The 27,800-nt window shown below is 40.8% G+C and overlaps 2 protein-coding genes across 4 annotated transcripts; one reads left to right on the top strand and one right to left on the bottom strand.

Annotated features, from left to right (window-relative positions):
• Positions 1-121: 121 nt before the first annotated feature.
• glmna (glomulin, FKBP associated protein a) lies at positions 122-12,019 on the bottom strand. 3 transcript variants are annotated; one of them, XM_047368286.1, is made up of 19 exons: positions 11,924-12,019; positions 11,573-11,652; positions 10,172-10,297; positions 9,979-10,092; positions 9,762-9,870; positions 7,142-7,427; positions 6,944-7,043; positions 6,664-6,845; positions 6,453-6,506; positions 4,888-4,918; positions 3,576-3,665; positions 3,446-3,487; positions 3,271-3,344; positions 3,104-3,188; positions 2,901-3,010; positions 1,303-1,366; positions 990-1,125; positions 839-909; positions 122-746 (listed from the first exon to the last, which is right to left on the bottom strand). In XM_047368286.1, the coding sequence occupies exons 2-19, from the start codon at positions 11,609-11,611 to the stop codon at positions 624-626; spliced, it is 1,836 nt and encodes a 611-aa protein (XP_047224242.1). In that variant the 5' UTR covers positions 11,612-11,652; positions 11,924-12,019; the 3' UTR covers positions 122-623. The 3 variants fall into 3 exon arrangements, with proteins under 3 accessions (XP_047224242.1, XP_047224244.1, XP_047224243.1); XM_047368288.1 differs by lacking the exon at positions 11,924-12,019 and adding an exon at positions 11,868-11,886; XM_047368287.1 differs by lacking the exon at positions 11,924-12,019 and adding an exon at positions 11,752-11,825.
• rpap2 (RNA polymerase II associated protein 2) lies at positions 11,951-26,932 on the top strand. Its single transcript, XM_047368285.1, has 12 exons — positions 11,951-12,090; positions 12,979-13,024; positions 13,106-13,220; positions 15,596-15,694; positions 15,804-15,869; positions 15,959-16,047; positions 16,136-16,171; positions 17,118-18,090; positions 18,978-19,084; positions 20,159-20,239; positions 22,828-22,896; positions 25,936-26,932. The coding sequence occupies exons 1-12, from the start codon at positions 11,988-11,990 to the stop codon at positions 26,078-26,080; spliced, it is 1,929 nt and encodes a 642-aa protein (XP_047224241.1). The 5' UTR covers positions 11,951-11,987; the 3' UTR covers positions 26,081-26,932.
• The last annotated feature ends 868 nt before the right edge of the window (positions 26,933-27,800 follow it).

Raw genomic sequence — 27,800 nt, 5'->3', positions numbered from 1 at the left:
ATCCTCAAGTCTAAATACAAAATGAAAGGACAAACATAGGGTGTCCTATTTTATTAACATACCTGGATGGTAGAGCCTGCACATATTAATTGATTTGGTATAGATTAGACAAAATTCACAATAAGTTCAAATATTTGCATTTATTGTTTTTTTTAATTGATTGTCATTTCATCATTTCACCTCAGTTAAAGAAGTTTTCTAATACATCGTTAAAAGGCCAAATTAATAATGACAAAGTAAATGAATCTGTTATTAATGACATGACATAAATTGGATGTTCACTTGGCCTAATTTTAATATCTTTACAGACTTTGCTGATGTATGTACAGAAAGGTAAATTATTGAGTAGTAATAAAGCTGCAGATGGAATCAGATGTATGAAACCTTTTGAATCTCGGGTGTAAAAGTTAGAAATCCGACGTGTTTTTAACCAAAGATCCAGTTATCAGTTACAGCTTTATCAGAATATACACGAGGTAAAGTGAAGAGCTGACAATTTAATTGTAGAAAATTTTACTGAATACTACAAATCTGAAATACGGAGAATAGAACAACATTTGCATGATTTGAAATGATGCATTTACATACAATATCAAAGAAATAAAACACGCCTGTCTTGTTTGTTAGGTCTTGACAGGGTGAAGCTCTCCGGCAGGTTCCAGACCGTCCTTCACCTCGGTGAGTTCCTCTATCCGCACCAACACACTCTCGATCATGTCAAACGTGTGGAGCGCCGAGTGCAGAGCCTAAGAGGACCCATTTAAATTCATTCACATTGCTCCAGTCACATGTAATCGTGCTGTTTGTTATGTCGCTTGGAAGCCATGCAGTAACTGACCTGAATCTGAGATTCTGATGTCATTTTTGGCAACTCATCCCCACCGACAGATACAGACAGTACTGACTTGTCTGAGGAAAACACAGCAGCAAGCTGTTAGAAAAACAAGCTGTCTCTGGTAGGTTGGGGAAATGTTTTTGGTGACACTGACCTTTGGTTTTCTTCTTTTTGTTCTCCATGGTGCCCTGCAGCTCCCTCTCATAGTGGGCTCTGGACATGTTCAGCCCGACACGCAGAGGCTTCATGAACGTATCTTCTATTTTATACAGTTCTGTCCAGATGCCTGTCTGCAAGATGAAAATAAGTTACAATGACCTGTTATACTTTAAAACATACAGATTAAAAGATATAAATCTAATGTTCAAGATTCTTTTTGTGTGTTTTCAGCAGCACTGGACCCTGTTCTTCACCACAGGTCTACTGGGCTCTCCTCCTGCTGCTGCTAGACTGCAGTCTGCACTCACCTGGTTCTCTGTTACTTTGTCTCTGATGATCAGGTACCGCAGTAGGTTCAGAGACTCCATGACTCTGTAGAAAAACATACGCAAGACAACTTCTTAGAGAATCTGTGGAGGAAGCTGAAGGTTAAGGTGATGGGAGGGGGGCCTTCCAACCTCCTAGAGCAGCTCATCATCACAGGAATTACTGTTTGACACATGCAATAAGACAGGTTTGATTGCTGTAATACCAATAAAAATGTTTCCATTGAATATTGAAACGGGTATAAATCATTTCTGGCATCCGATTTTCTAATAATGTGAATAAAAATATATATTTTTGTTTGTTCTCCTTTAAAGGTGTTTTGTTGGCAAGAAATGCCTTTTACATTTAATAATAAATCCAAATCTGCACGGGGTATGAATAATTCTGGGCTTAACTGTATATTTTAGCTTGTTGTCCTGATGGAACCTCTGTCCTTGTCTCAGGTCGTTTGCAGTCTCTGGCAGGTTTTCTTCCAGGATTGACCTGATATTAACTCTGTACATCTTCCTATTAACTCTGACCAACTTCCCCGTGCTTGCAGAAGAAAAGCACCCCCACAGCATAACACTGTCACCACCATGTTTCAGCATGGGTATGGAGTGTTCAGGGTGATGTGGAGTGTGAAGGTTTCATCCACACAGCATTCTACAGTAGACCAAGTTTCATTTTGGTCTCATCTGATCAGAGCACCGGCTCCCCCCATGTTTGCCGTGTTCCCTACATGGGTTGTGAAAAAACTCCAAACGGGATTCTTATGGCTTACTTCCAGCAATGGTTTTCTCTTTGTCACTATGGTTGTCCTGCAACCAAATTCTCCCACCTAAGCTGTATATCTCTGAAGCTCCTCCAGAGTTACTCTGGGCCTACTAATTAATGCTTTACAGAGCGGGGGTCGGGGTCTGGGTCAAGGTCGTGCGGGTTCGGGCGGTGCCGGCACTAGTCTGGGCTGGTCTGCCTGTCTTCAACCCGGAACGAAGGGGACCACCTCCTGGGTCTGGGGGCTGGTTGCCCTTCTGGGTTATCGGTACCTGGACCTGGAGTATAGAGTATGTATGGGGAGTGTGAGCGAGTGTACGACATCCATTGGTGTGAATATCTGTATATACAGATGTAGTATACTGAGCCGCAGTTAGCACTAAATACATCTTGTATTCATTAGTACCGTGCACCTTTCGGTGATATTGCTGTTGTTATATATGGTTCTGCAGGTGTACAAGCAGTCTTCTACGGGGGTTATCTGGTATTCTCTTCATCCTTCTTTCTCTCCTCTGTTCTTTTCTCCTTTTCTCCCTTTTTCCTTTTTGCCTGACCTCTCCCTCTGTCTTGCCTTTCTACATCCGTTTCATTTCTGTCTCAGTGTCCATTGCAATTGAAATAATCCCAAAGCAGTTTCTAATAAAGTTTTTTATATATATCAAGTGGAGCATCAACAATTCTGAGTGCTAATTTGTGGGACATGAGATGTTATAAAAAATAAATAAAAATAGAAACTAAACCAAGCTAGATAGAGGAGGTTTTCTCCTTTCAAACCTTTGGTGTTCCACAGAATAACCTAGAATTAAAGTCAATGTGTGGATACCTGTCCAGGTTCTGCAGGAGGTCCGTCTCTGGGCCATCTGGAAGACTAAATACCTTACGCAGCAGAGGCAGCAGGTGAGCTCCCTCAAACCAGATGTTACTGTTACCTGGCTAAAGACAGAAGGAGACCCAACACTGCAGGAATGTTTTCAGCCGTTGCACCAAACCCTGGTGGAAACGAACACATAAAGCTTGCCACGTTACCTGCAGAGCAGCATCAATCTGATTCTTGATGTTCTTAATGACGTAGCCTTCTACCCCTGAGTGATTACTTGTCCTGAGCATGTATCTGAGACAGTAATACAAAATACATCAACAGCTGGGACAGGAAAACATTTCTTCTGTCTCTACAGAGGGAATGTGGAGCTTACTGGAAGAATCTGTACTTGGCTTCAGGGTGAAACTTATCAATGCTGAGCTGGAACACCTTCAGTCCTTTAGTCCTCTGAGGCCAAACAACAAAAACTGGTTTTATTATTTATTCACGAAAAAACCTAAACAAAATGTATAACCAGTAAAATAAAACAAAATGTCCGGAGGTCCTACCAGATCATAATTAGGGCAAACTGTCATGACCTTGACTAAGTCCTGAAAACAGGACAGACCTTATTAGTACAGCAAACTGCAAAAAATGTAATAAAGAGGGTTAAAGATGTTTGCACGGAACATTTATCACCTGTGGTACAGTGAGGAAGGTTTTAATCTCAAGCAGATCAGCTGGCAGACTGCCATCCTCCACCCGGACCATACTCTTCTCATACAGCTCCTGTTAGGGTGGAGAAACTAACAAACATACCATACCAAGCAAACGCATTTCTGCCCCTTTTCCACAGTTTGTCACATTAGAGCCACAGACTTCAATGGATTCTGCTATGATTTTAAGTGATAGACCAACTTAAAGTGGTGCATAATTGTTAAGTAGAAGGAAAATGATACCTTCAAATTTGATTTTTTATTTACATATAAAAATCTGAAAAGTGTGGTCTGCATTTGTTTTCAGCCATTTTACTTCAATACCCCTAAATAAATTCCAGCTCAAACAACTGCCTTCAGATGTCACCTAATCAGTAAATAGAGTCAACCTGTGTGTAATGTAATGTTGTTATAAATGCAGTTGTTCTATGAAGGCCTCAGAGGTTTGTTAGGTAACATTAGAGAATAAACAGCATCATGAAGACCAGGGTTGTGGAGGAGTTTAAAGCAGAGTGAAGTTCTATCATTAAACATCTCACAGAGCTCTGCTCAATCCATCATCTGAACATGGAAAGATGAAGGACCAACTGCAAACCTAGCAAAACATGGAGGTCCACCTTAAATGAAAGAGTAGGCAATAACTGTATTAATCAGAGACGCAACCAAGAGGACCAAGGCTACTCTGGAGGAGCTGCAAAGATCCACCGCTCAAGTGGGAGAGTCTGTCATCAGGACAGTTATTAGTTGTGCACTCCACACTACATAAGAGTTTGGTAAAAGAAACTAGATACCATGCATCATTTCCTTCCATTTCAAAATTGTGCTACTTTGTGTTTGTTACATGACAGGCTAATAAAAACATTAAAGTCTGTGGTTGTAACATGGAAAAATGTGAACAGGTTTGGTGGTTTGAATAACTTGCAAGGCACTATGTGACATTTAACCTGACATGGATTTAAAATGAAGAGTTTGAAGGTCTCATTGGGGGGAATTGGGAAAGTAATCTGTCCTTTCTATTTTGTGGACTACACATAAATGAACTTGTGACATGATGTCTGAGAGAGGAAAGTCTGGTAAAGATATGCAACATCCTGTGATCCTTGCCGAACATGGTGGTACACAACATGAGTCTGCATGAACTGAGTGAGTGTTGGGAAACTAATGAGACAATAAAGACGATTAGACAAATGCTATAAACAAAAAAACACTTAGAGCTTATTTAACAATAAATGTTCTAAAATATATCAATCACAAACATCCATTTAGAAGCCAATGTGTGATTCAGTTCAACTTACCAGTCCTTTCTGAAGTCTGGAGTCCTCCGGTCTATAAAGAGGAAAAAATAACCGCCAAACATTAAAAAGTATGTTTAGTTGTGACAAGGTGGATGTCTAAATTACTTCTTGTATTTATACATCTGGGAATTAATTCTGATCTCATCCACCGAGCTATTTCACCAATCTTATGTACTTGTCTAACCTGTTTTGCAAGTTTTGTTTCTTTTCAAAATGTGAAAAATGAAAGGCCAAAATATCTGCAATGCTCTAAACTTTTCATTTATATTTGAGAACACTGCCTCAAGTGCAGTCAAAACAAGTTTGAATTGTCAGTCAGTGATTTTCTATACTGCTTCTTCCATAGTGGGTGGCAGGGAAGCTGGTGCCTATCTCCAGCAGTCTATGGGTGAGAGGCGGGGTACACCCTGGACAAGTCGCCAGTCCATCGCAGGGCAACACACAAACAATCATGCACACACTCATTCACACATCTAAAGGCAATTTAGATTGACCAATTAACCTAACAGGCATGTCTTTGGACTGTGGGAGGAAGCTGGAGTACCCGGTGAGAACCCAAAAGAAAATATGTATTGCCGAAAATCAGAATCGGCAGGTCAGGCTTTTTAAGGATCAGTAATTGGTGATTGGCCAGAAAACTGTAATCTGTGCAACCCTAATTTGATCCCCTACAAACAGGTCAGGATTCTGTCTCCTACGGATTGGTTATTTGGCCATAAAGCACACAGATCAATCTGTTACTAAATTACAGATTCTCCTGATGACAGGATCTCCATGGGCAAGACCAAACATCTCTCAAAGAATGTCAGGTACAACATTGTAGATACGCACAAGGCTGGAATGATCTATAGGAGAATCAATAAAAAGCTTGGTGAGAAGGTCACAACTGTTGGCATGATTAGTTAAAAAATGCAAATAAAGGACCATCAGTTTGCCTCAGTCTGGAATTAAATACAAGATCTTTCTATAATCTTTTGAAAGGTGAGGGGATCAGCCAAGAAATCAACATGAGTAGAGGGTTAATGATCTGATGGTAGATAGGACCACAGTCCACAAGTGCACCATCGGTAACATACACTACACAGTAATTGAGATGTTGTAGCCTCCTGTTTGAGAAGCATATCTACAGGAATGTGTTCAATATCTGAATGATGGATAAAGTATGGTTGTCTGGTAGGACCAAAACCAGGCTCGTGAGGAGAAAGTCTGATCTGAAGAACTGGCTCTCAAGCATGGAGGTGAAAACATGATGTTTTGGCCCTGTTTTCTCAGCAGGTTTACTTCACTGCATTGAGCAGCCATGGACAGGAACATGAACAGACCACCGGTCCCTCAATGCGGGCAAGTCATTCTGCAGGAAAGCAGTCCCAAAGATCCTTCTTCTCTCCCAGCATGACAATGGCCCAAAATGCATAAGCAGAGCAACAATAGGCCGAATTCAGACCTCAGTCCTAAAGACGTTCTATGGAGGGAGCTGAAACTTTCAGTTACCAAGCAGCAGCAAAGAAACCTGAAGGGTTTGGAGAAGTTTTATAGAGAGGAGCAGGCTGGATGGAGTGCCTTACCGTGACAGAAGAATGGAAATGTGCTCCATGTTGCTCCGTAGACAGAACAGAGGGCTGTAGAGAAAGAACAGAGAGGTATGACGGTTAATTTTACCTTAAAAATCAAAACAATATTTCAGTAACTGTTAGAGAAATAAAGAACGATTTCCAGCAAACATTATTTGGATGTTTATCCAATACTTCACAGCTAAAGACGTCTCTTCTGAGTAACCTGAAAACACTGGGGAAAGTATCAGCAGCCAGATGATGGACAAAAACCAGGTGAGCCAAGCTGGCCAGGGAACTTTTTGGATAATGGACCTCCTCCTCCAGGAAGCCTGGAACCTCTTTCCTCTTTAGCAGAGGATGGAAAAGGAGACTTGGGAGGGACTCTCCAACAGCGCCAAGAATGTCCTGCACACCACACACAAAAGCACAGGTTCACAGATAAAACAATACCTCATCCTGTAGCATTTACAATCTTCCCCAAAGCAATGGTGACTCAATGGTACCAGAATTTCCGAAGCAAAAGTCCTGAGGGGAGACAGAGGCAGCGTGTCTGGATCCCTAATCTGTACGTCCAACAAAGGCTGACTCAGGGTCTTCATGCAGCTGCAAACAGAGAGATAAATCCAATCATACGGCTTTTTCAACATGGGAAACTTTTCTTTCCATCAACATCTGAGCTGATGGAGCATTTTCTCACTCACAACTTCAGGAGGTCTGTCCGCAGCTCATCCTCTGCTCCCTCATCCTGTCCACTTGCTGTTTTATGTGACTTTTCCAACTGATTTCCACTGCTCTGATTCAGTCTCGCCTCCTCAACAAAAGGCCTGACGAACTGGATCAGGTCAGTGCAGCAACGACAAAGTGAAAAGACATCATCCTCTTCCTGCTCCTTGGTGACGGGGACGGGCAGTTTGACCAGCTGGTCCAGCACAGAGGACAGAGTCATACCCAAGGAGGAAGCCTTTCGGCTGCCCAGGCACAGCAGCACTGAGGGGACAGAGAAAACCGAGCTGGTGATCTGATCACAAAATCTAACTGGTAGTATTCAAACTACAACCACAAACTTAAATGTTAGATTTCATGTGACATATCTACACAGAAAGGAGCAATGAAGTGGAAGGAAAATGATATGGTATTTTTTGTGTGTGACATACACAGCTTCCCACAGCCTCAGTCAATACTTTGCTAGCAAAAGAAAAATGATTCACTGGCATGTCTTCACCAGGTTTGCCCATTTAAAGTGCTCTGGCTGTGTGTTTAGGGTTGTTCTGTTGGCTGTTCTGTTGATAAAGCATAAAGCATCATTCACTATGCAAACACCATGCCCATGGTGAAACATGGGCATGGTGTTTGCATAGTGTTTTGTTTCAAGGCCAAAAAGGTCTGTTATGGTCTCATCTGATCAGAGCACCTTCTTCCATGATTCCTGTGAGCCCTACAAGGCTTGAGGACTTCTTATGACTTTCTTTCAATAATTGCTTTGTTCTTGCCATTCTTCCATAGAGGACAGATGTTTAGAGTCTGCATCCAATAGTTGTCCTGTCAACAGATTATGCCACCTGAGCTGTGGATCTCTGCAGTGCCTCAAAAGTTACCATGAACCTCTTGGCTGCTTCTCTAATATATGCTAGTACTAGCCCAGCCGTTCAGTTTAGGTGAATGACCATATCTTAGTAAGATGTCATACCTATACTATTGTCAGATGAAGCTTTGGGCAAAGCTCTGGGAGATGTTTAAAGCTTGGGATATACTTTTATAACCTTACACTGCAGTTAACATCTCCCCAGCATTCTCCCTGACCTGTCTACTGTCTTCCTTGGTCTTCATGATGCTGTCTGTTCTCTAATGTTCTCCAACACAGGAGTTCCAAAACTTTTCAGCCTGTGACCAATGCCAGAGACTGGCAACCCCTTAAAAATACAAAGAGTTTTTACACTTTATGTTGAAATAATTGTATTTTTCGATGAATATATGATTTAATTAATTCATCACACAGTACGGTGGAAATGTTTTAGGCAGGTGTGAAAAAATGCTGCAAACAAAGAACGCTTTCAGAAAAATAAATGATGATTGTTTATTTTTGAACAATCATCAGTTGACGCAGTTGGTAGCACTGTTGCCTTGCAGCAAGAAGGTCCTGGGTTCGATTCCTGGCCAGGGGTCTTTCTGCATGGAGTTTGCATGTTCTCCATGTGCATGCGTGGGTTCTCACCGGGTACTCTGGCTTCCTCCCACAGTCCAAAGACATGCTTGTTAGGTTAATTGGTCACTCTAAATTGCCCTTAGGTGTATGAGTGTGTGCATGGTTGTTTGTGTGTTACCCTGCGATGGACTGGCAACTTGTCCAGGGTGTACCCCGCCTCTCGCCCATAGATTGCTGGAGATAAGCACCAGAGAAGGCAAAGAGGGGTCACACCAAATATTGATTTAGATTTCTCTTTTGATCATTCATTGCATGTTTTTGATTGATAAAAATAAATGATTAATACTTCCATTTTTGGAAGCATTTTTTGTTTACAGCATTTTATCACACCTGCCTAAAACATTTGACAGTACTGTATATTATTTCAGTATTTAATGGGACATTTCATGGTACATTTATTGATAAAAAATTTAACCCTCCATACACCTAAGTGGTCACATCACAATGAATCTGGATATTCCCATGACCCCTCACTTGGTGTCTTGCGACTCCCCGGGGGGTTCTGACCCCCACTTAGGGAACCCCTGCTCTAACAGACCTCTGAGGCCTTTACAGAACAACTGGATTTATACAGTAAACTATCCACAGGTGGAATTTCTTTTTACCAGTTAGGTGATTAAATGGACTGTAGTTATTTACGGGTACCAGATTAAAAGGGGATGCACACCAAAGATTTCAGATTTTTATTTGTAAAAGAAATTGACATGGCATGCTTCTTAGATGTATTTATTTTTATTTTTTATGTATTCTTTTCCTCCCTTTATGCACTACTTTCTGTTTCCGTCACATAAAATCCCAATAAAATACTTGGCAGTGTAATGTTACTAAATGGGACAAAGTTCAGGGGGTGTGCATACTTTTGCAAGGAACTGTATTTTTTTTTTTTTTTTGCAGCACTAGAGGCCTTTATTTTTCATTTTTCGATAGTAGGTAGACAGGAAAGAGGGGCAAAGAGACGGGGGAGACATTTGGCAAAGGTTGCCGGGTCTGGGACTCAAACCTGGGACAGCTGCACCGAGGACTATAGCCTCTGCACATGGTTGCGCGCTTAACCCCTACAAAACCGGGATCTGTATTTTTGAGTTTATATTTGCAAGATAATTAAAGGTACTGGCTACCTTTTTGTAAAGGGTTCAAAAGTAGGTGGAGACTCTCAGCGATTCTGTCAGGATCATCATGTTCCACCTGCTCCAATAGGCCAATAAGTAACTCTTTAGGTCTGCAGGTCTGCAAAACCAAAGGAGATACAACATTCACACACTAAGGCTCCAAACTTATACTCATGAATCCAGAGGTTTGTTCTGCTACATTTACCAGGTGAGCAGATTTACAGACCTCTAACAGATGGTTAAAAATGGACAGGCACTGAGGGAGGTTTTTATCCTCTTTCTTCAGCAGCACTTGAATCAGCGGCGGCAGCAGATTCCAGCCCATACTCCTCACTATGTTCTGCAGTTTAATGTTAAAAGCACTGTTAGGCATTATAGTGAGTAACGCACACTACCGGCATCTTCCCAGAGAAATGTACCTGGTTCTTTTCATCCAGGACGATACTGAGGACCTGCGGGCTGTTTCCCTCCTCGATGCAGGTTCGCCCAGCAATCGTGAACACGTTATGATCATCTGAGGTGTAGCTGTCATTTGGGAGTGCTTCCTGTTTGACAAAGACACATAAAGAGATAAAGATGGTTATTAAAGACAATCAAGAATGAAGAAAATAAGAGCAAATCTTTATTTTTATTTTTATTACTATGCTGTTATGTCTGAACTGCATGTGAGTATAGAGACATGACAGGCTAAGATGCAGTTTGGGCCCAAAACTTTGGTAGTCAGATAAACGTGCTTTGGTTTTTGGTGACTGATTTTAAAATATTGTAGAAAGTGCTCAGATGTAGACCTCTCATTCCAGATACGTCTTATTAGCCTTAATGTTTCCTGTTTAACAAAAAACAAGTTTACAATATTTTCATCCTGGCACAACAAGATCAGCCAACTTCCTTTGAGTACAGTCATATCATCAGTACACGTGAAGCTGTGAAAGAGTCCAGTTGAAATCAATCCAAACTGAGTCTTATAAAACATAAGCATATGTGCTTGAAATCTTTGTCATCCTATGTTAAAAATGGTTACCTCCAGAAAAGCATGCTGATATCATTAATTTGCATTGATTTGGCCTTATGTGTAAAAAACCTGCTGCTAAGAAAGTTACAGCTGAAAGAACATTTCTGGATGCACTGAGGAAGCTTCAGATTGTCCCAGAGTGTAAAGCAAGAGCAGAGTTTTGCTGCCACCAGTGCAGAGCTTGATCAATATTAGCAGCAGGTTGGAGTGATGTGACGTCCCTTTTATAGGAAGGGCTGCAAAGCGATCAGTTCTGTCCATCATGGACAAACTTATATTCTGTAGTAAATGCAAGGATGGACGGCCGAAGATGAATCCAGCTTCTGATTATTTTGTACAGATGAAAAATTATTTGATTAGGGGTCAAGATTTGAATTCTAAACCTGCAAAAAAACAAAGCATGTGGTGGAGGGAGAGAGGGTGGATGTTTTCCATACTTATCCAGACAATAACAAATCAAGCTCCATACCCTTGGCCCTCTTTACTCTCAATTTCTCCTCTCTTCTACCACATTGTTATCCTTGTTCTCGCCATTGAGGATGAGCCAGGATGATGAAGAAGAACAACTGCCCTTCACTTTGTCTCCTATAAGGCTTGAGATTTATATCAGACAAACTGATATCCACAACAAATATAAGCCACTTCCTCCTGCGGGACAGGAAAAATCTTACAAACTATTTCAGACCACTCAGCCTCAGACCAGGATGAGGATCTTGGCTGAGGACAGTGTCAAAGGAAAACAGAATATGGGATGTTTGGCAACCAAATCAAGAAAGCATGTTTATCGGAGGACATCAGTGGCACTTACACATCTCTGGACCACATCACTGAATTGCTCCAGAGCCATCTCTGCTGTCCTTACATAGGCTGTATCTTCAAGAAGCAATCCTTCAAAACAAGAGCAGAATAATATAAATTAAAGTTTCGCACACACGACGTATGAATAAACCACACAAACTAATCTAAAACAAAGTCATTTAAGGCTACGTTGCTAGATGCTAGTTCTGGATGATCTGAGCTCAAAAGGGAAGCTTTTCACTGAAGCTAACCAGCCGTTCACACAAAGTTAAAATGCCTGCGGGGGAAGAACAGACAAACATTACAGAGAAAATGGAGTCACACGCCCCCACACTGCCCGGTTAAAAATAAAAACACTCACACTTAAAGACACACTTTCCGAATACAGCGTGAATAACTGGCGTGGCCGTCCCGGCTGCCGTACAATGGGAACGTCACGGGTCAGAGTTGAGCGGAGAGAAAACAGAAACAGCATGGAGACCGAAGAGAGGAGGAGAAGAGGCGGTTCTGCTAAAAGTTCCAAAAAAGGTCCAATATTCAGTCTGTTATCTGGAGAGCAGCTTTGTTACAGCTGGTGACAAGCTAGAAGAAGGTTTTCACGCTCTGTCCGAGAAGCTGTTTACTGTCTGGCTGATTAAAGCCGAAAACAAACATGAGTCCCTGTGGTAAACTGTCAGCAGCCATTTTTAGTTTCTTTATGTGATATTTAGCGTGCCAGACTTTATTGTAACATCATTCAAACTCTCGGTAGATATAAGTTTTTGCGTATGGGCCATAGGTAGTGTTTCTATTTCATAAAATTAAATCAAGATCAAAACAATTGTCCCTAAAAGTCTTTCACGGGCACAAACCTTTAGTGACATCACATAAGGTATAAAGCATGTAATCAGTCCTTTTGAGTAAGTGATTTTGCGTCTTTCATGTGCCACGCTTGTTTAGTAACGGCTCATTCAATTTGTCAAGAGCTCGGATCTGGTAGTGATGTTACATCCAACATGTCCTCGTTGCAAGTTGGAAACAGTGTGACTGGGTAATTGTTAAGTAGCTAACAAGAAGTAGCAAGACATAAAGACATACTGATAATGTATTTTGATCCACTTTGTTCGTTCAAACACCGAATAAACATGTTTACAGCACTCTGTGCTCCACTGCTGTAATGTGATACAAACTTGTCAGAAAGACTTTCTCTGTGTTGTTTATTGGCAGCAGCCATATTGGATACAGAGTTCCGAGCCGCGCGAGACAGAATTCGGATTTGACTGAAGCAGAATTTGCGCTTATTTCTTTATTGTTTTACACTTTATATTTTGAGAAACCCCATTATGGAAATCCATTTTTATGGCCAGTGCACATCTGTTAGTGGAAAAAATAGACCAGAGGAAAGTATCTTTAACTCTGTTCTGGTTTTTCTGACAGGTGGGAGATGTGCCAAACTACGGGCCGCGGAAGAAGAAGCAAGAGGGTGTGAAAACAGTTTACACTAGTAAACTCAGGTAGAAATTTAAATGTTAGTGTACTGAACAGCAAGCTGTTTATTTATCAGGAGAGAGAAGGTGAAGGAGAGGCTGAGAGAGAAGCTGGAGCTGGAGAGAAGAGCCCTGGCGGTAGTGGAGCGCCTCCTGGAGGACAGTGTGGCTGAAGACTTCCTGATTGACTGTGTATGTAGCTTATCTCCCTTCACCTATTGGAAAGGTTTACTGAGTGCATAGTTTATACAGGTTCACAGCTAACTATATATGCCTAAAGAATATAAGACGAACCCATTCATTGAATCTGGACTGTTCACTGTTGGTGGATGTTTATTCAGCTTTTTAATTCTGCATGAAACAAAACAAATCATGGGGCTATATTTCATCCAACATCTAAACATTCTGTTAATGTAAAATATAAATGAACAGTAAATGACACTGATGTGAACACAGTAATCAACTATCAGATAGCATGGACAAAACCATTCCATCATTTTGGAATGATAATAATGTCTAAAAATCAGGGCAGCCACATTTTTTTATTGTTTTTGATGGAAAGGGTTTTCAGTTCAATTGAGCACAGTTCAGTTGAATAATATGTAATTAATCTATAAGAGTAACTTTCTTCATAGCATCATTGTAGTTGGTGACGACTGTGTGCAGGAGGGATCTCTTGTCGCAGTCTGTACTACACCAGATCAGACAAAGTCTTTGACTAAAGATAATCTGTTGTTTTTTGTTTCTATTCATCAATTTTTATGGCGTGATCAGAATTTTATCCCCAGAAATAAAAACCTGTGCAGTTATAGGCTGTCGACGTGGTCAGGTATTAGATTTTGAGGAGAATGTGATGGTTAAACCGTTTTACACAAAAACGTGAAACAAAAAACATGGAATATCATTTAATTGCTTTTATTTAAAACATAAAATAAAACTTTTTTTCCTACAGAGGGATTATATTAATGATCACAGCTAGTGTCGTATATATTTATTTTTTTGAGGCACAAACTTTGCCATTGTTTTAGAATAAACACAGGCTAATATTACTTGGTTCACAACGCATTGCTCACTACGATACAGCGAATTGAAGGCTTAATTCAGCCCTGCTGACCGACCACTAAGGTCTGTAGCTATTTGACTGTCATGGAGGATGCCACATGTTCCATATTTTATATTCTGGACAGAAACACTGTGGTGTTTACAGACAAAGCATGCGACAGCTCTTGACTGATATTTTATATTTTGCAAATTTCAATCAGCTTAATCCTAAATTTGGAGCACACAACGTTACACGTTAGGAGCCTCTAGTCGTGACTGCTGATCTCATAATCTCTTTTTATGGGATTCAGGTGTAGAGAAAGTGCAGGTCTTTCCATTCGAGGTACCCCAGTCTCAAGCAGTTATTCCCTAATGATGCAATCTCAATGAATTGGATCATTGTCATCCATTAAAATAAAATTAGGCCTGTGTTGTTCATGCAGGGGCACAAATGGATGGATTAATGACGTTATTCAGATACTATGGTAGTATTGTCACTGTACCATTCACTAAGTGTAGGGCAGTTCTGTATTGACTAGGCACAACTGCCCACACTGTAACACCATCACTACCAAAGGCCTGTCTGGTGACAACAGTGGCCGAAGCATACCTCTCCAACATCGTTAGCGGCCATCGTTTCTGCTAAAATTGAATCGGCTTTCATCAGAGAACAGAACTGAGGCCCACTGGTCCCTCGTCCAGCGTGAATGCTCCCTGGTCCATGCAAGATGATGATGCCTGTTTTGGTCAAGTACCCTTGCAGGTTGTCTAGCACACACAAACTTCTAAACGATTGGTATGACTGTTTTGAATAGACTGACATGACACCTGGGTGCCTATTACCTCCCCTAAATGTGCCTGGACTTTAGTGGATTCATAATGCGGTTCCACAGGGCACTGTTCGCACTGAAGAGGTCATCAGTGTGCCATGTACTAAAGTACTTCCACTTCTATGTCTTTCTGTGACTCTTCCACTCTCTCTGTTGCAACCTACTGATGACACTCTGTGACACTCTAAGCTCAGTGGCCACTTACATCTGGGAACATCCTGCTTAAAGCCTCGTAATGGCGAGGTGCTGCTGATCTGTTGTTAGACGTCGTCTTGGTCCCATGATGTCAAAATGTGAACAGCATGATGAGGAGGACTGTTTAAATATCAGTTCTGATTCAACCAGGAAATGTATTGCTCAATTCATAAACAGGAAGTACCGAAACATTGAACAGTTAGACATGTGCATTCAGATATTTAGAGAATGTCACCTTATGTTCACCTGTGAGCAGTGTTTCTGCCAAAATAGATATACGTTCAAATTTCAAAAGGCGAATCACTTCACACAATAACAGAGACCAAAAGCCCTCATTCCACATTAACTGCTGCAGGAAAAACCGCTGCTGTTTGTATCATATTCTGCTTAAAAAGGTGGAATATGACCAACAATTCTGGTTTAGAATCACCTGAGATTCCAGTAAAAAAATCTTCTGTTTTAACAGCAGTGTAGTTCATTTTCTCTGTCTCTTCTTTACAGGCCAGGTTCATCACTCCTGCTAATTACAAAGACACTGTGGAGGAGAGATTCATTGCCAAACTCTGTGGTTATCCTCTATGTCCAAACAAACTCGGCAAGGTAAAACACTTTATCCCAGTCAACACCGGGTCTGTTCAATAACTAAATCTCATATTTCAAAAGTTCCGATTTGCTTGGTCCTGACTCATCAAAACGGTTCAATCTGTAGATCCCAAGTCAACAGTATAAAATATCTACCAAGACAAACCGGGTTTATGACATCACAGAGCGGAAGGTAAGTGCTTTACATTGGGTTTTTATTTTTTACTATTATCAGATCATTTTTAAAAGAAACATCCAAATGTTCCTATTGTTGGTGTCTAGTGTTTTTGCAGTAACTTCTGCTACAAAGCTTCGAAAGAGTATGAGCTACAGATATCAAAGACGCCTCTCTGGCTCAGGCAGCATGAAAGGTACGTGGCTGCTTTGTCTTCTCTCTTCTTTGGAAGCTATTGTGGGATGTAAAACTGTTCTAAATATTCTGTTTGTGTCTCCTGGCAGTCCTCCGCAGATTAGGTTGCTGAAGAAAGGAGATGGGTATGTACTGCTGGTTTAGGATTTTCACACAATGAGCTAGAAAGAACCTCCCAACAGGGCAGAGAGAGAAGAGAAGAAGGCATGCAGCAAATGGCCCGAGGGTCAGGAATTGCTCTTGGGACGGCTGCATGGAGAACTGTAGCCTCCATGGTGAGCCTGCTATGCCACTGTGCTACACAGGGCCCAAGTTTAACCTTAATGGCAGCTGCCCAAGTAAGAAACCGTTACGCTCTAACAAAAAATATAAAGACCAGGGTAAAATTTGCCAGAGAGAATGTAGACAACGGCCAGGACTTCTGAAATAGAATTATTTGGACGCCAGAACATAAGACATTTGTAGCATAAACCAAATAAAGCATTCCTGAAAAAAGTATACCAGCATGGAGGTGGAAGTGTTGTGGTATGGGGATGCTTTGCTGCAACAGGACCATGAATTCTACTGTGTATCAGAGGGTTGTACATGTAGGAAGCTCCTCAAGCTGAAAGTGAGGAGAAGCGGCAAAATTTCCTCAGACGAATGAGAAGACTGGACAAGAAGCTCTCTCCTAACTTTTTCCACAGTTAAAAATTCATATTTTCATTTTCATTTACCTTTTCTTTTATCTTTTGTTTAATGAATAAAACCAGGTACATTTTTGGTGTTTACCTGTAATCATATCTTCGCTTTGTTTAGCAGAGAAAGGAACTGAGATCAGACATTGATATATGAACATTTCTTGATAAAGAACTAAATATTTAAAAGGGAGTTCTTACTTTTTCCCCATGATTGTACTTTAAACAGAATGAAAATATATCAGCTGCAATGAGAAGATTATTAATGTTCAAACTCTTTAAACCGATAATAAAAGTCAAAATTAATCTCAAAATTTGTTTGTGACGATTTGACATGAGGTTGTAAATGGACTGAAAGTGTGTTACGTGTGTGTGTGTGTGTGTGTGTGTCCAGTGGGAGCTCTGGTAAGGAGGTGATGCTGTCAGAGAGGCGCCTCAACGAGGAGGACATTGAGAACCCCCCGGCTGCTCCATCTGAGGACCTCCATGACTCTCAGCGTGGCTCTGCAGGAGGTGACTGCAGTCAGAGCAGTGAGAGTGACCCGAAGCAGGACTTTGTCTCCACCGTGGTCTCCCAGCAGCAGAGACTCCGGGTGCACTGGGCCGACCTTCCAAAACACACAGATGAAGACGGGAACCAGACTGAACACCTTCAAATTCAAAACCCAGAAAAATGGGGGGAAGTAAGAGGAGAGCAGGAATGGATGGAGTTGTGTGCTGATAATGATGCATCTCCTGAGGACCAAAGTGTGGACGAGGCCATGGTAAAGCTAAATGAGTGTAGAGTGTCAGAGAGAGTCATTCCCGACACTGACGTGCCTGTAAACACACAGACTGAAGTCACAAGTTCACCCACTGCTTCATTTATTGGAACTAAACCCTCAGCAGGAAGCAAACAAGCATCTTCAACTCCAACTGGAGCTCCATCAAACTCACCAGGTCTCAGCATCACCCAGGTGGGCATGAGCAGGAAAGGAGCTGCCGGCCTGAGGGATCTCCTAAAAAAGCACGCCAGAGAAGTTGATCCGGACTCAGTAAGGCTGAATCTTCTGGAGTGCCTGAAGAGGACGCTGAACGAATGGTGCACAGATGAGACTCTAAGCTTCCTGTATGGAGCTGATCATTCACTGGGATCCCCGTTTGGTGATTTAAAAGAAACAAAGGAGGAGGAACTGGATGAAGACGACCTCGAGGATGATGATGACATGACAGAGCCTGGAGCTGAAGAGCAGGAGAGGCCACTGGCCGCAGCTCCAGACTATGAGACACTGCAGAAGGAGATGGAGCAGCTGCAGCTAAGAGTCAGTGAGTTTTACAAAGGAACATGGATTCTGCCTGAGGAAGAGCAGGAGCTGAGTGCACACAAGGTGAGAGGAGGAAACTGTGGCTGCAGCTTTGTGAAAAGGATGCCATAGTGGAACTTTGTGAAAGATATTTTCTAATAGTTAACTTGTATCATTCTGTATAGACACAGAATATACCTGAATGCAGAAGCAGCAGGCGAAAAAGTATTTGAATCAGCCCATTACTGACCCAACTTTATAGACTGGGTCTCAGTCTGTTAGTTGACTTTACCAGTCTCATTAGGAAATGTTTATGTCCCACTCCTCTTTGCTTCAGTACATTTATGAACAGTTTCTTTAGAGCCCAGCACAACATTTGAAGGCTGTTATCTGGACTTTGACTGAGCCACTGCAGATTCTTGTTATTATATGCAATTATTTTGTTAATTTGCTTCTGTGTTTTGAATCTTTGTGTTGTTGACCCAAATCCAAATCAATGCAGTCGTTCAACACATGAACGACTGCATGATGACTGCTATGGAAACAGGGCATTAGTTTGACTGGTCCTTATTCTGTAATTTGGCTTGACTACAGGTATTTACATACACAGTATAAAGAGACACATACATAATTATCCATTCTGTTCTGGATAACTTGGATGATTCTTCAGATTTTTCCAAGATGTCACACAAGGAAACAGTGTGTTTGAGATGCTACCCAGAGGTATAAAATAGTCAATTAGAGACTAACGAAGCCATGTCATCATCATCTGAACTTTTCCTAAACAGGGAAGGTTTGATCTGATTTACTATCAGTGAATAAAAAAACGGTTGTGTGTGTTTTATACAGTGTATGCACATATCTGCATTCAGCTGAGTGTAATATGTCATGTTATATCTCAGCTCATGTTAATATATCCTGATACTTAAATTTAACTATTTGAACACAAACTTTTGTTTTCCTCATGCCAGCTCACAGTGCAGGACTCGGCATCAACGGGTCCAGTTTTGCCGCTTATTGACTCCCAAGCTCAGGACCTCATCCAGAAACGGATTACAGTGGAGAAACTCAGCTGCTGGTGTGTGTGTGTGTGTATTATATGAACTTGCAGGAAAACCTGTTAGTTTGAGTTTTGTTGTTGTTTAGTTAAAACTCCGAATCAGTGGTCCCTTCAGATGTGTGTGATTGTCACCGTGGTCTGCACCCCTCTATAGTTTCCTGTCACTGCACTGGATGTTACTTTAAGCCCCCAGTCCACACAGACCACAAATAACACACATTGCCAAATTTCAGGATTCTTAGTTGAATTGAAAGAATCAGTTCCTGAATTTATAACTAGCTCATATTTTATTCTTAGTCAGTTCTTGCTATTATTGAGAAATCTGGAATTCGTTCCAAACGTTTTGAGCTGTTTAAAATTTTGGTTCAGAACTCCCAAAACATCTCAGCTAATTCTTAACAAATCCGCAGTTCATTTTTGGGCCTGACCTTGGAAAAAATGAAGAAATAAGGAAAATAATAAAAAAAGTTAAAAAATATATATAAATATATATTTTATATATATATATATATATATATATATTTAAAAAATAAATAAGAAATTACAAAACTAAGTAAAATTTATTTTTTTAATTTATTTTTTTATTACATTTTATGTCCAAAAACCATCACTTCACTTCACTTAAAACCTTTTCACTTCTAAATATTAACAGTCATCATTGCAATAACATTCACTCCTGCTAGTCCCTCATCACTTTTTATAACATCTTGATGGAAAAGCCCACAAACTGTCAAGAACATTAAAGAATCGTACACTGATTCCTAACGTTCATGCAATATATTCTTAATAGATTCTTGTAAGCAATGCAAGCAATATTGGTGTGAATCAAGCTGAATCTCATGATTTATATTTATCTGTCAGACCTCTGTCCTAACTCAATCGTACAGCATCACTGATTGGGCCCAAGATTTGCTTAGTTCCAAGAATCCTCACGAATCCTAAAATTTTGCCAAAATGGCGATTTGTATTATTCATGGTTTATGTGGAATATTAACATCAGGAAAGCGGCAAATAAACAGATAGCAGAACTCAGATACGTAGGATGAATATAACCATGATAAAATTACTCATATGTCATCCTGTGTTGCACAGTCTCAGGAACATTGTAGGTCCAGTGGGCCTCGCCATGAGCGACATCTCCACAGACCTGAACAACCTGGTCAGGACATTAAGGTCAGTACGGCACACACACACTTGTCTCAACAGGTTCTTACAGGTATCGTCTTTCTGTCCGGATTTGTATCTCTAGAACTCAGATGGGTTAGGACATTATTCTTAGTTTAACTTTTATTGTAGCTGGAAGAAAATCCTTAGGGGTGTTTGTGTGTGTGCGTGTGTGTGTGGATCCACAGGTAATTGTCCCTCTGTGTTGGCCCTGCAATAACTTTTAACTTTCCACTCTTGGCACCCACACAACAACCCTTTATAATGATTATTATAGGCTACTGTATGGGGTAAGACACCTGTCGAAAAAACATATGCATAGGTGTTTAATTTGGTAAATGTAATAAATAAACATGAACAAATTTAAGATTTGTATTTGTGCCTTGTTGTCAACTTTTATATACATGTGACATCAGATGTTTCATCTGTAAGAATACACGTTTAGAAGTTAGAAATTCAAGTTACAAAGTTACAACTTTGCAACAATACAAGTACAAATCACAAATTTACCAGTACTAATCTAAAACTACTGATGAAGCTGTTACACTCCTTACCAGTTGGTGGCGGTAATGGATTTTTGTTTTTGACTCCATCACTCACAGTTGAAGAGTATCTTTGACAAAAATAAAGGCTTTTGCACGCTTTGCAAGTGGGAAAACCTGCGAAATCAGCAGGGTGATTGTGTTTTATTGGGACTTTATATGATAGACCAACACACAGTGGTTGATCATTTTGAAGTGGAAGGAAAATAATCCAGGCTTTTCATATTTTTTTTATACCCAAAACAAAAAAAAATAAAAATGTTGTGCATTAATATTCAACCCGCTGTAGAACCAGCTTTCGCTACAATGACAGGGTCAGATCATTTTGGGTATGTTTCTACAAGCTTTGCTCAACTACCGACAGAAATTCCTCTCCATTCTTCTTCACACTCAGTGGAGAGCAGGTATGAACTGGAATCTTCAAGCTTGCCACACACTCCTGGTTTGATTCAGGTCTGGACTTTCAGAAATGTTGTTTTATGCGTCCAGGCCTTACAAATATTTGATCACAAGTTCTTGGTGTTTGAAAGCGGAAAACGGACCAAAAAGAGCATTGACTAGTTATCATTGACTTGTTAAACAATATTGTTTCAACTGGTTGCTTCAGATGCGTCTCATGAAGCAACCCTTGGCCCAATTTAAAACCTGGGTGCTTTATTTCCTCGTATCCTCAGGGCCAGAAGGTCCTTCAATGATTGCAAGAGAACTTCATGTGTGTCATCACCTCACTGTAACCAGATCTCATGTTTAACCATTTTAAGGCTTTTTACTGGACAAACTAAAATGATTATCTAACAAATGTAGTGTAGGGGTTTCTGTGGTGCACCTTCTTATTTTTAATCAGAAGTTATCCCATCTCCAATTCCCTCTGACGTGCGTCTGTCACTGTTGTGCTTTAAGTCTATTCTTTTATGAGGGATGTGAGCCTATAAAGAACATATAGGTATATAATAATTATAGAGCCTTTAAGTATTGAAGAAATTGAATTCAAGCTAAAGATTAAGCTTATTAAGTTCTCATGCAGAGATTTTCAGACTAAATCATAATTATGCTTTGCTCAAAATGCTTTTTTAGCAACGTTAGCAAATTTAGACTTTATCAGCTGTTCTCCACACTACTTATCTACAAACACAAGTGATGAAAATTGTTTTTTTGACAAAACTGCGACAGTCTGGTTCACTAAAACTATTGGTCAAAACTGCCACAAAAAAAGCCACAATTGTGCCTAACCATTCTCATGTTCTAACCGGAACTCTGCAGCTCCTCCAGAGTTACCATGGGCCTCTTGACTGCTTCTCTGGTTAGTGCTCTCCATTCCCAGGCTGTCAGTTTATGAGTCTGGCCATGTCTTGGTAGGTTTACAGTTGTGCCATACTTTCTGTTTTCTGATGAAGGGTGGACCTGAGCTCTGTTAGATGTACAAAGCTTGGATATATATTTTATTTCTACTAAGACTAAATTACAAAAATGTTTTTTATTTTATTTTGCTAATTAGTTGATGTCTGAAGGCAACTGGTTACACTGGATTTTATTTAGGGTATCAAAGTAAACTGTTCAGAATAAACAACTGCATGTAACACAGATTTCTGTTTGTAAAAAACACTTAAAACCATGTATCAGTTTCCTTCCACTTAACAGTTGTGTGCTTGTTTGTGATGGTCTACCACATAAAACCCCAATAAAATACAGACACATTACTGGTGGTAAACATGGCAAAATGTTTAAAAGTTCAATAGGGTGTGAATACTTTAACAAGGCGCTGTTGATTTAAAGTAAACCAAGCAGAGTAGCAGTTTCAGAGTCCAACTTCCAGCAGGAAGTCCAGCTGACAAGAGCCTACAACTATAGAAGGACCAGCATGAGTGCTGCAGGCAGGGGCTTTGCTGGTGCTCATCTTATTTTTCCTGTTTGCAGAAAGTCTGATTAAAGTGAAATGTAAGAAATTACTGGACTCTTAACTGGACTCAGTCTGTGTTCATCTTGTGTGTTACTGTCACATCATGTATTTAACCTGAACTTATGATGGCCTCTGCTTCTTACTGTTTTTATTTAAAGGTTCACCAACACCAACATTATTCACAAAACTCCAGAGTGGACCCTCATAGCTGTGGTGCTTCTGCATCTGTAAGTTTACAACATGTATTTAAATTCTTCATGAGGTGGACTGACTGTAGCTCTGCTTCTTAGTTAATTTCACCAATATACAATAAGTTGGGGCATTGTTTTGACTATGCCATATGGTGTATAAATGTGTGTGTGTGGCCATTCACGGACAGTTCCGTGCTGCTCCCGTCTTGAGTACACACAGCCTTATCTCAAACTGATTGGCCCTCTCCAGATCCGTGATGCACCACAGAATGCACACACTGTCATCCCGGCACACTTTTAAATTCAAACACACACTCAAACAGAGCCTACACTCCTCCAGCTCGGCTTTTTCTGGGAAAACCCTCACCTGATTCCTGTCTCGTCCTGATTTATGGCTCCCTCAGTGGTCCCAGCTCAGTTTGCTTAGTTGTTACCACCATTTCAGTATCTGTATAGTAAGTCCTTTTGAGACCAGCAATAGTGTGTTTTTGCACAGCATGTCAGTCCCACTGAAGGAAAGAGCTACACAGACTTGAAAACAAATTGAACTGGACAAACTTAGGTGTTCCACCAGTTTAGAGATGTTTGGGGGACTGAAAAGAAAACGATGTATGGGTGGATAACTTTATGCACGGAAAAAAGCTTTGTAAACCATGGCCGTCTCTGGCTTGATTAGAGGTGATTATTTTTCAAATTTTACAAATCACTGTTTTTAAGGTGTAGTTTTACTAAAACAATCCATCACCTGAGCTGATGATGTAACTTTTCTCCCGTAGACATTAGAATTATGTAGATAGTGACATAAAGAACACTGCTGCACTTTTTTACAATGTTCTTTACCAAACGTGGGTTGCCTGTCACATGTCCCTCTGGCACTCTGATTTCATCAGTTCACATTGAACTTCTCTTCCACTCCGTCCTTCCATTCCTCCATCATGAATAATTTGGTGTGCTGTCTTATCTGTCCGCTGTGTGGCAGCTGTGGAGCTCGTCTGGCCTCTTTTGTTTGGGCCAGCTGAATAATAGATACCTGCCCCCCGTAGCTGCAACATTAGACCCTGAGTTAAACCGGAGATTAACCAGCAGTGCACCTCTACACTGGAAGAGAGGACACGACAGGGAGAGAGGGATAAAAAGAAAGCAGCAGAGTTTGTGAGTTAGACTCACAACCTAAGTGGCATAATTTTAGAAAAGCCAGATGATTACATTTTGTCCTGTTACAACTACAGACATTCATGTATTGTATTATGTAGACCAACACAAGCTACACACACCGGCCACTTTATTTGGTACAGCTCTTCAATTGGTAGTGAACAGAAATAGCAAATCAGCTGATGACTTGCTGTTCAGTACAAGCATCAGAACGGGAGAGAATGAATTTAAGCGACTTTTAATGTAACATGGGTTTTGGTACCAGAAGGTTGGTCTGCTGATCTACTGAAAGAATATCCAGTGAGTGGGAGTTATATGGAGGAAAATGCTTTTCTGATGTCAGAGGAGGATGGATAGACTGGTGATGATAGAAAGGCAACAGTAGCTCACGTAACCGCTTGTTACAACCAAGGTATGCAGAATAACATCTCTGAATGCAAGACATGTCGAACCTTGATGCAGATGAGCTACAGTAAAAGAAGACCACCCTGGGTACTCATTCTGTCAGTAAGAACAGGAAACTGCTGCTACAATCCACACAGGCTTACCAATATTGGACAGTACCACACAGGAAAAATATTGGTCTGACGAGTCTCATTTTCGGCCATGACATTCAGATGGTAGAGTCAGAATTCAGAATAAACACCATTAAACATGAATCCATTCTGCCTTACACCAACAGTTCAGGCTGGTAGTAAAAGTGTATTGGTGTGAGGGATCTTGGCACACTTGATCCATATAAGCGCCCACCTCCATGCAATCTCAGAATGTGTGTCTAATGTGCCTAAGAGGCATCCAATTGGCCTTTGCTGTCTGTGTTGACTCATCAGCTAATTCGACAACTAGCTGCTACTAGAGATTTGTGGCAGATTTTCAATCTATTTATAAACAAGACCAGCACCTCCCCATTTTTACTGCCTCTCTAAAAACTGCAGTTAACTGCATTCAAACAATTTCTTTCTGGGGGCTGGAGGTGTTGGTCCTGGTTTTTGGTTGGCTCTCGGGGCCCAGTGGATGTGCTTGTGCCTCTCTCCTTTGTTGGAACTCGACAAACGGGGGTCCCTATTGGCTTCAGCCGGGTAGCTGGCTCCCTGGGAGAGTATTTTGCCCCCCAGTCCTTCCATCCCTATCCCCTCGCTATGTCTGCTTAATAACACTACCACTACAATGATGCAAAGTACATCATTGGAGGGCCTCGAGGGTTTTCCATCTCTGTGGTCCCAAGGCAGCCTGGGCCCCAATTTTAATGTACAACTCTCACTTAAAACATTTTCATGACACGCTTGTGTAGGGCCCTGGGGGTGGACACTCTTAATGGCATCCAGAGGGGAATATATTTCATTAACCTCACCTCTGGTGTCCACTCCTAATAGTTAAGTTGCATGTAGACTTTGAAGGTTCAGTTTTTCTTTTTAAATGCATTCTACAACAGCACGCATCAAAGACACATCTGAGCGGGCTGTTTGCCATCTGGGATTGGAAGCCAAGAGAAAGAGCGGGTCTTCTGGTTGAGGTCTGGGCTGGGGTTGGAAGTCGGGTATTGGGGTTCCGGCATAGTCGGCTGCTGGCGGGGCCTGTGAGCTCGTCACTGCAGCTCCCTGGGGCTTCTGCACGGTGGCTGCTGGGTGGTTCTCCTCGGGCTCTCCTCTGCTCTTCTCTGGGTGGTTTGTAGTAGTAACAGCAGTGGTCCTCCTGGGGTTCCCGTGCCCTGGGGGGCCTTTGGTTGTCTGTGGCTCAGATCTCCTCCGTGTCTGTCTCTGGTCCAAGAGGCAGTTCTGTCGCTCCTCACACTCACTATTGCATATTTGTATGGAGAGTTGGCAGAGTTATGGTTCTTCATTATGTTAAACTGAATTCGGGAGATATTCTCATTCAAGACATGAGGTCACATGCTTTGCTTTGTGTTCTCACTCATTTTTTTAGGTTATCAGATGTGTCTGCGGTGGTGCGTGAAGCCTTGGAGATGTCAGCATCAGTGCAGTATTTAAACACTCTGATGGAGGAGCTCGGCCTACAGGAGCAGGACCTTCTGAGCCTAGTTCAGCTGTTTAAATCTTCAACAAACTGACAAAAAGTAGACTTAAAGATATATAGTCAATATTTTTAATCATATTAAAAATTGATCATTTGAAGAAAAAAAGGCTTGTATGTTTTTGTTTTGATGTGAAGCTAACAGGTTTGGGAACTGCAGCTAAGAGGGTCATCTTAGGGTCACCAAGTCACCACAAAACACAATTAGATCTGCTCTATATGCCAGCTTGTTTGGGAGGCATACTGAACTGCTGGTGTAGCATGGAACAAAAACTATGGAGGATCTGTGATGTGGACCCTTTTCTTCTCCAAAGGGCCTGGGAACCTTGTTCAAGTGCAGGGCATCATGGACTTTTTGAAATGCATGGAGAATATTAACCTGCTTAACTGAAAATTGAATGTTACTGGATCTTTTAACAGGATAATTATACAAAACATATGGCCTAATCTAAATAGAACTGGTTCAGTAGACAAAATCAACTTTCTTCTTCTCAGTCCTCAACTCTAAATCCTGTACAGAACCTGTGGGGGAGCTAAAGAGAAGGGAGCATAAGGGTGGCCTCAGGACTCTGGATGATACAGGGAGGTATGAGAAAAGATCCCTCTGCATGCTCCAACCTTGTGAAATGTTATAGGACAATGTGTTTTGCTGTTGGAAACAAGGGTTTTACAGTATTTTAGTATTTTGTAAAAGCATGTTGACTACAGGACTAACATTAACAGTGGTACCAATGATCTTGTTAAAAAATTCCTTAACATTGTTTTTTTACAGTAAAAAAAATTTACTTAAAGGTTGGTTTTTTTCAGCGATTGTGTTACAGTAATGAAGGTTTTTCATCCAACTTTACCAGAGGTACCAATAAATGTGTCTGATCGTATATGTTGTGAAGCCGGATTACGGATACAATCTGTGGCCAGTTATGAGAAAATCACATCCTTGAGGTTTCAATATTTAACCAAGGAAGAGGCAATGCAAAGGAAACAAAAATCACACACAGCTTTTCCCCAGTGAAAACACCATGTGGATATAGCCACTTATTACCGCAGTTAGAGGCGTTTCTACTATAATAAAAGCTGCTCAAATCCTGCACACTTCCTTTACGTTGCCTTTTATGGCCCCATAATGTCATTTGTTATATGGGTATGTGAATGATTGGTTTGCATGAGAATATTTATTTTTGGCCAGATGGCACACGCTGTGAAACGTTCCTCTGCTTAAATATCAGAGATATCAGCTTTAACGTGTCATGCAGATTGAGGGATGTGATTGATGGTCTGCATGACTTCACATAGCGCTTCTGTTTTTCTTTGAGATGAAAAAAATCAGCGGAGTGAGACGAAGAAAAGCACAACAGTGACATTCTTGGGTGGTTCTAGTATGAATTTAGCCCAGTGAGAGCCCATCCTTCTGTCCCTCCAGCCATATCTCTCTCTCTATATATATATATACTGTATATAGATATATACAGTATATATATATATAGATATACACTGTATATAGATATATACAGTATATATATATATAGATATACACTGTATATAGATATATACAGTATATATATATATAGATATACACTGTATATATCTATATACAGTGTATATCTATATATATATACTGTATATAGATATATACAGTATATATATATATAGATATACACTGTATATAGATATATACAGTGATTTCAAAAGGTATCTGCCCCCTTACAGATTTCACGAAGATGTTTACATCTAAACAAACTTGGCAGTAAGGGATAAGT

This window comes from Girardinichthys multiradiatus, chromosome 6 (genome assembly GCF_021462225.1).
Source record: "Girardinichthys multiradiatus isolate DD_20200921_A chromosome 6, DD_fGirMul_XY1, whole genome shotgun sequence".
NCBI lineage: Eukaryota > Metazoa > Chordata > Actinopteri > Cyprinodontiformes > Goodeidae > Girardinichthys > Girardinichthys multiradiatus.
The sequence above is the reverse complement of the archived record's forward strand: the minus strand, read 5'-3'. Positions and strand labels throughout refer to the sequence as shown.

Coding starts and splice junctions, on each gene's coding strand:
- rpap2 (XM_047368285.1), top strand. CDS start 11,988: ATGGGAACGTCACGGGTCAGAGTTGAGCGGAGAGAAAACAGAAACAGC. Junction 15,695..15,803: donor GTCCAAACAAACTCGGCAAG/GTAAAACACTTT, acceptor TTCAATCTGTAG/ATCCCAAGTCAACAGTATAA. Junction 19,085..20,158: donor GTGGAGAAACTCAGCTGCTG/GTGTGTGTGTGT, acceptor TGTGTTGCACAG/TCTCAGGAACATTGTAGGTC.
- glmna (XM_047368286.1), bottom strand. CDS start 11,611: ATGGCTCTGGAGCAATTCAGTGATGTGGTCCAGAGATGT. Junction 10,093..10,171: donor TCCTGGATGAAAAGAACCAG/GTACATTTCTCT, acceptor ATTAAACTGCAG/AACATAGTGAGGAGTATGGG. Junction 7,428..9,761: donor TTTGAACCCTTTACAAAAAG/GTAGCCAGTACC, acceptor CTGTCCCCTCAG/TGCTGCTGTGCCTGGGCAGC.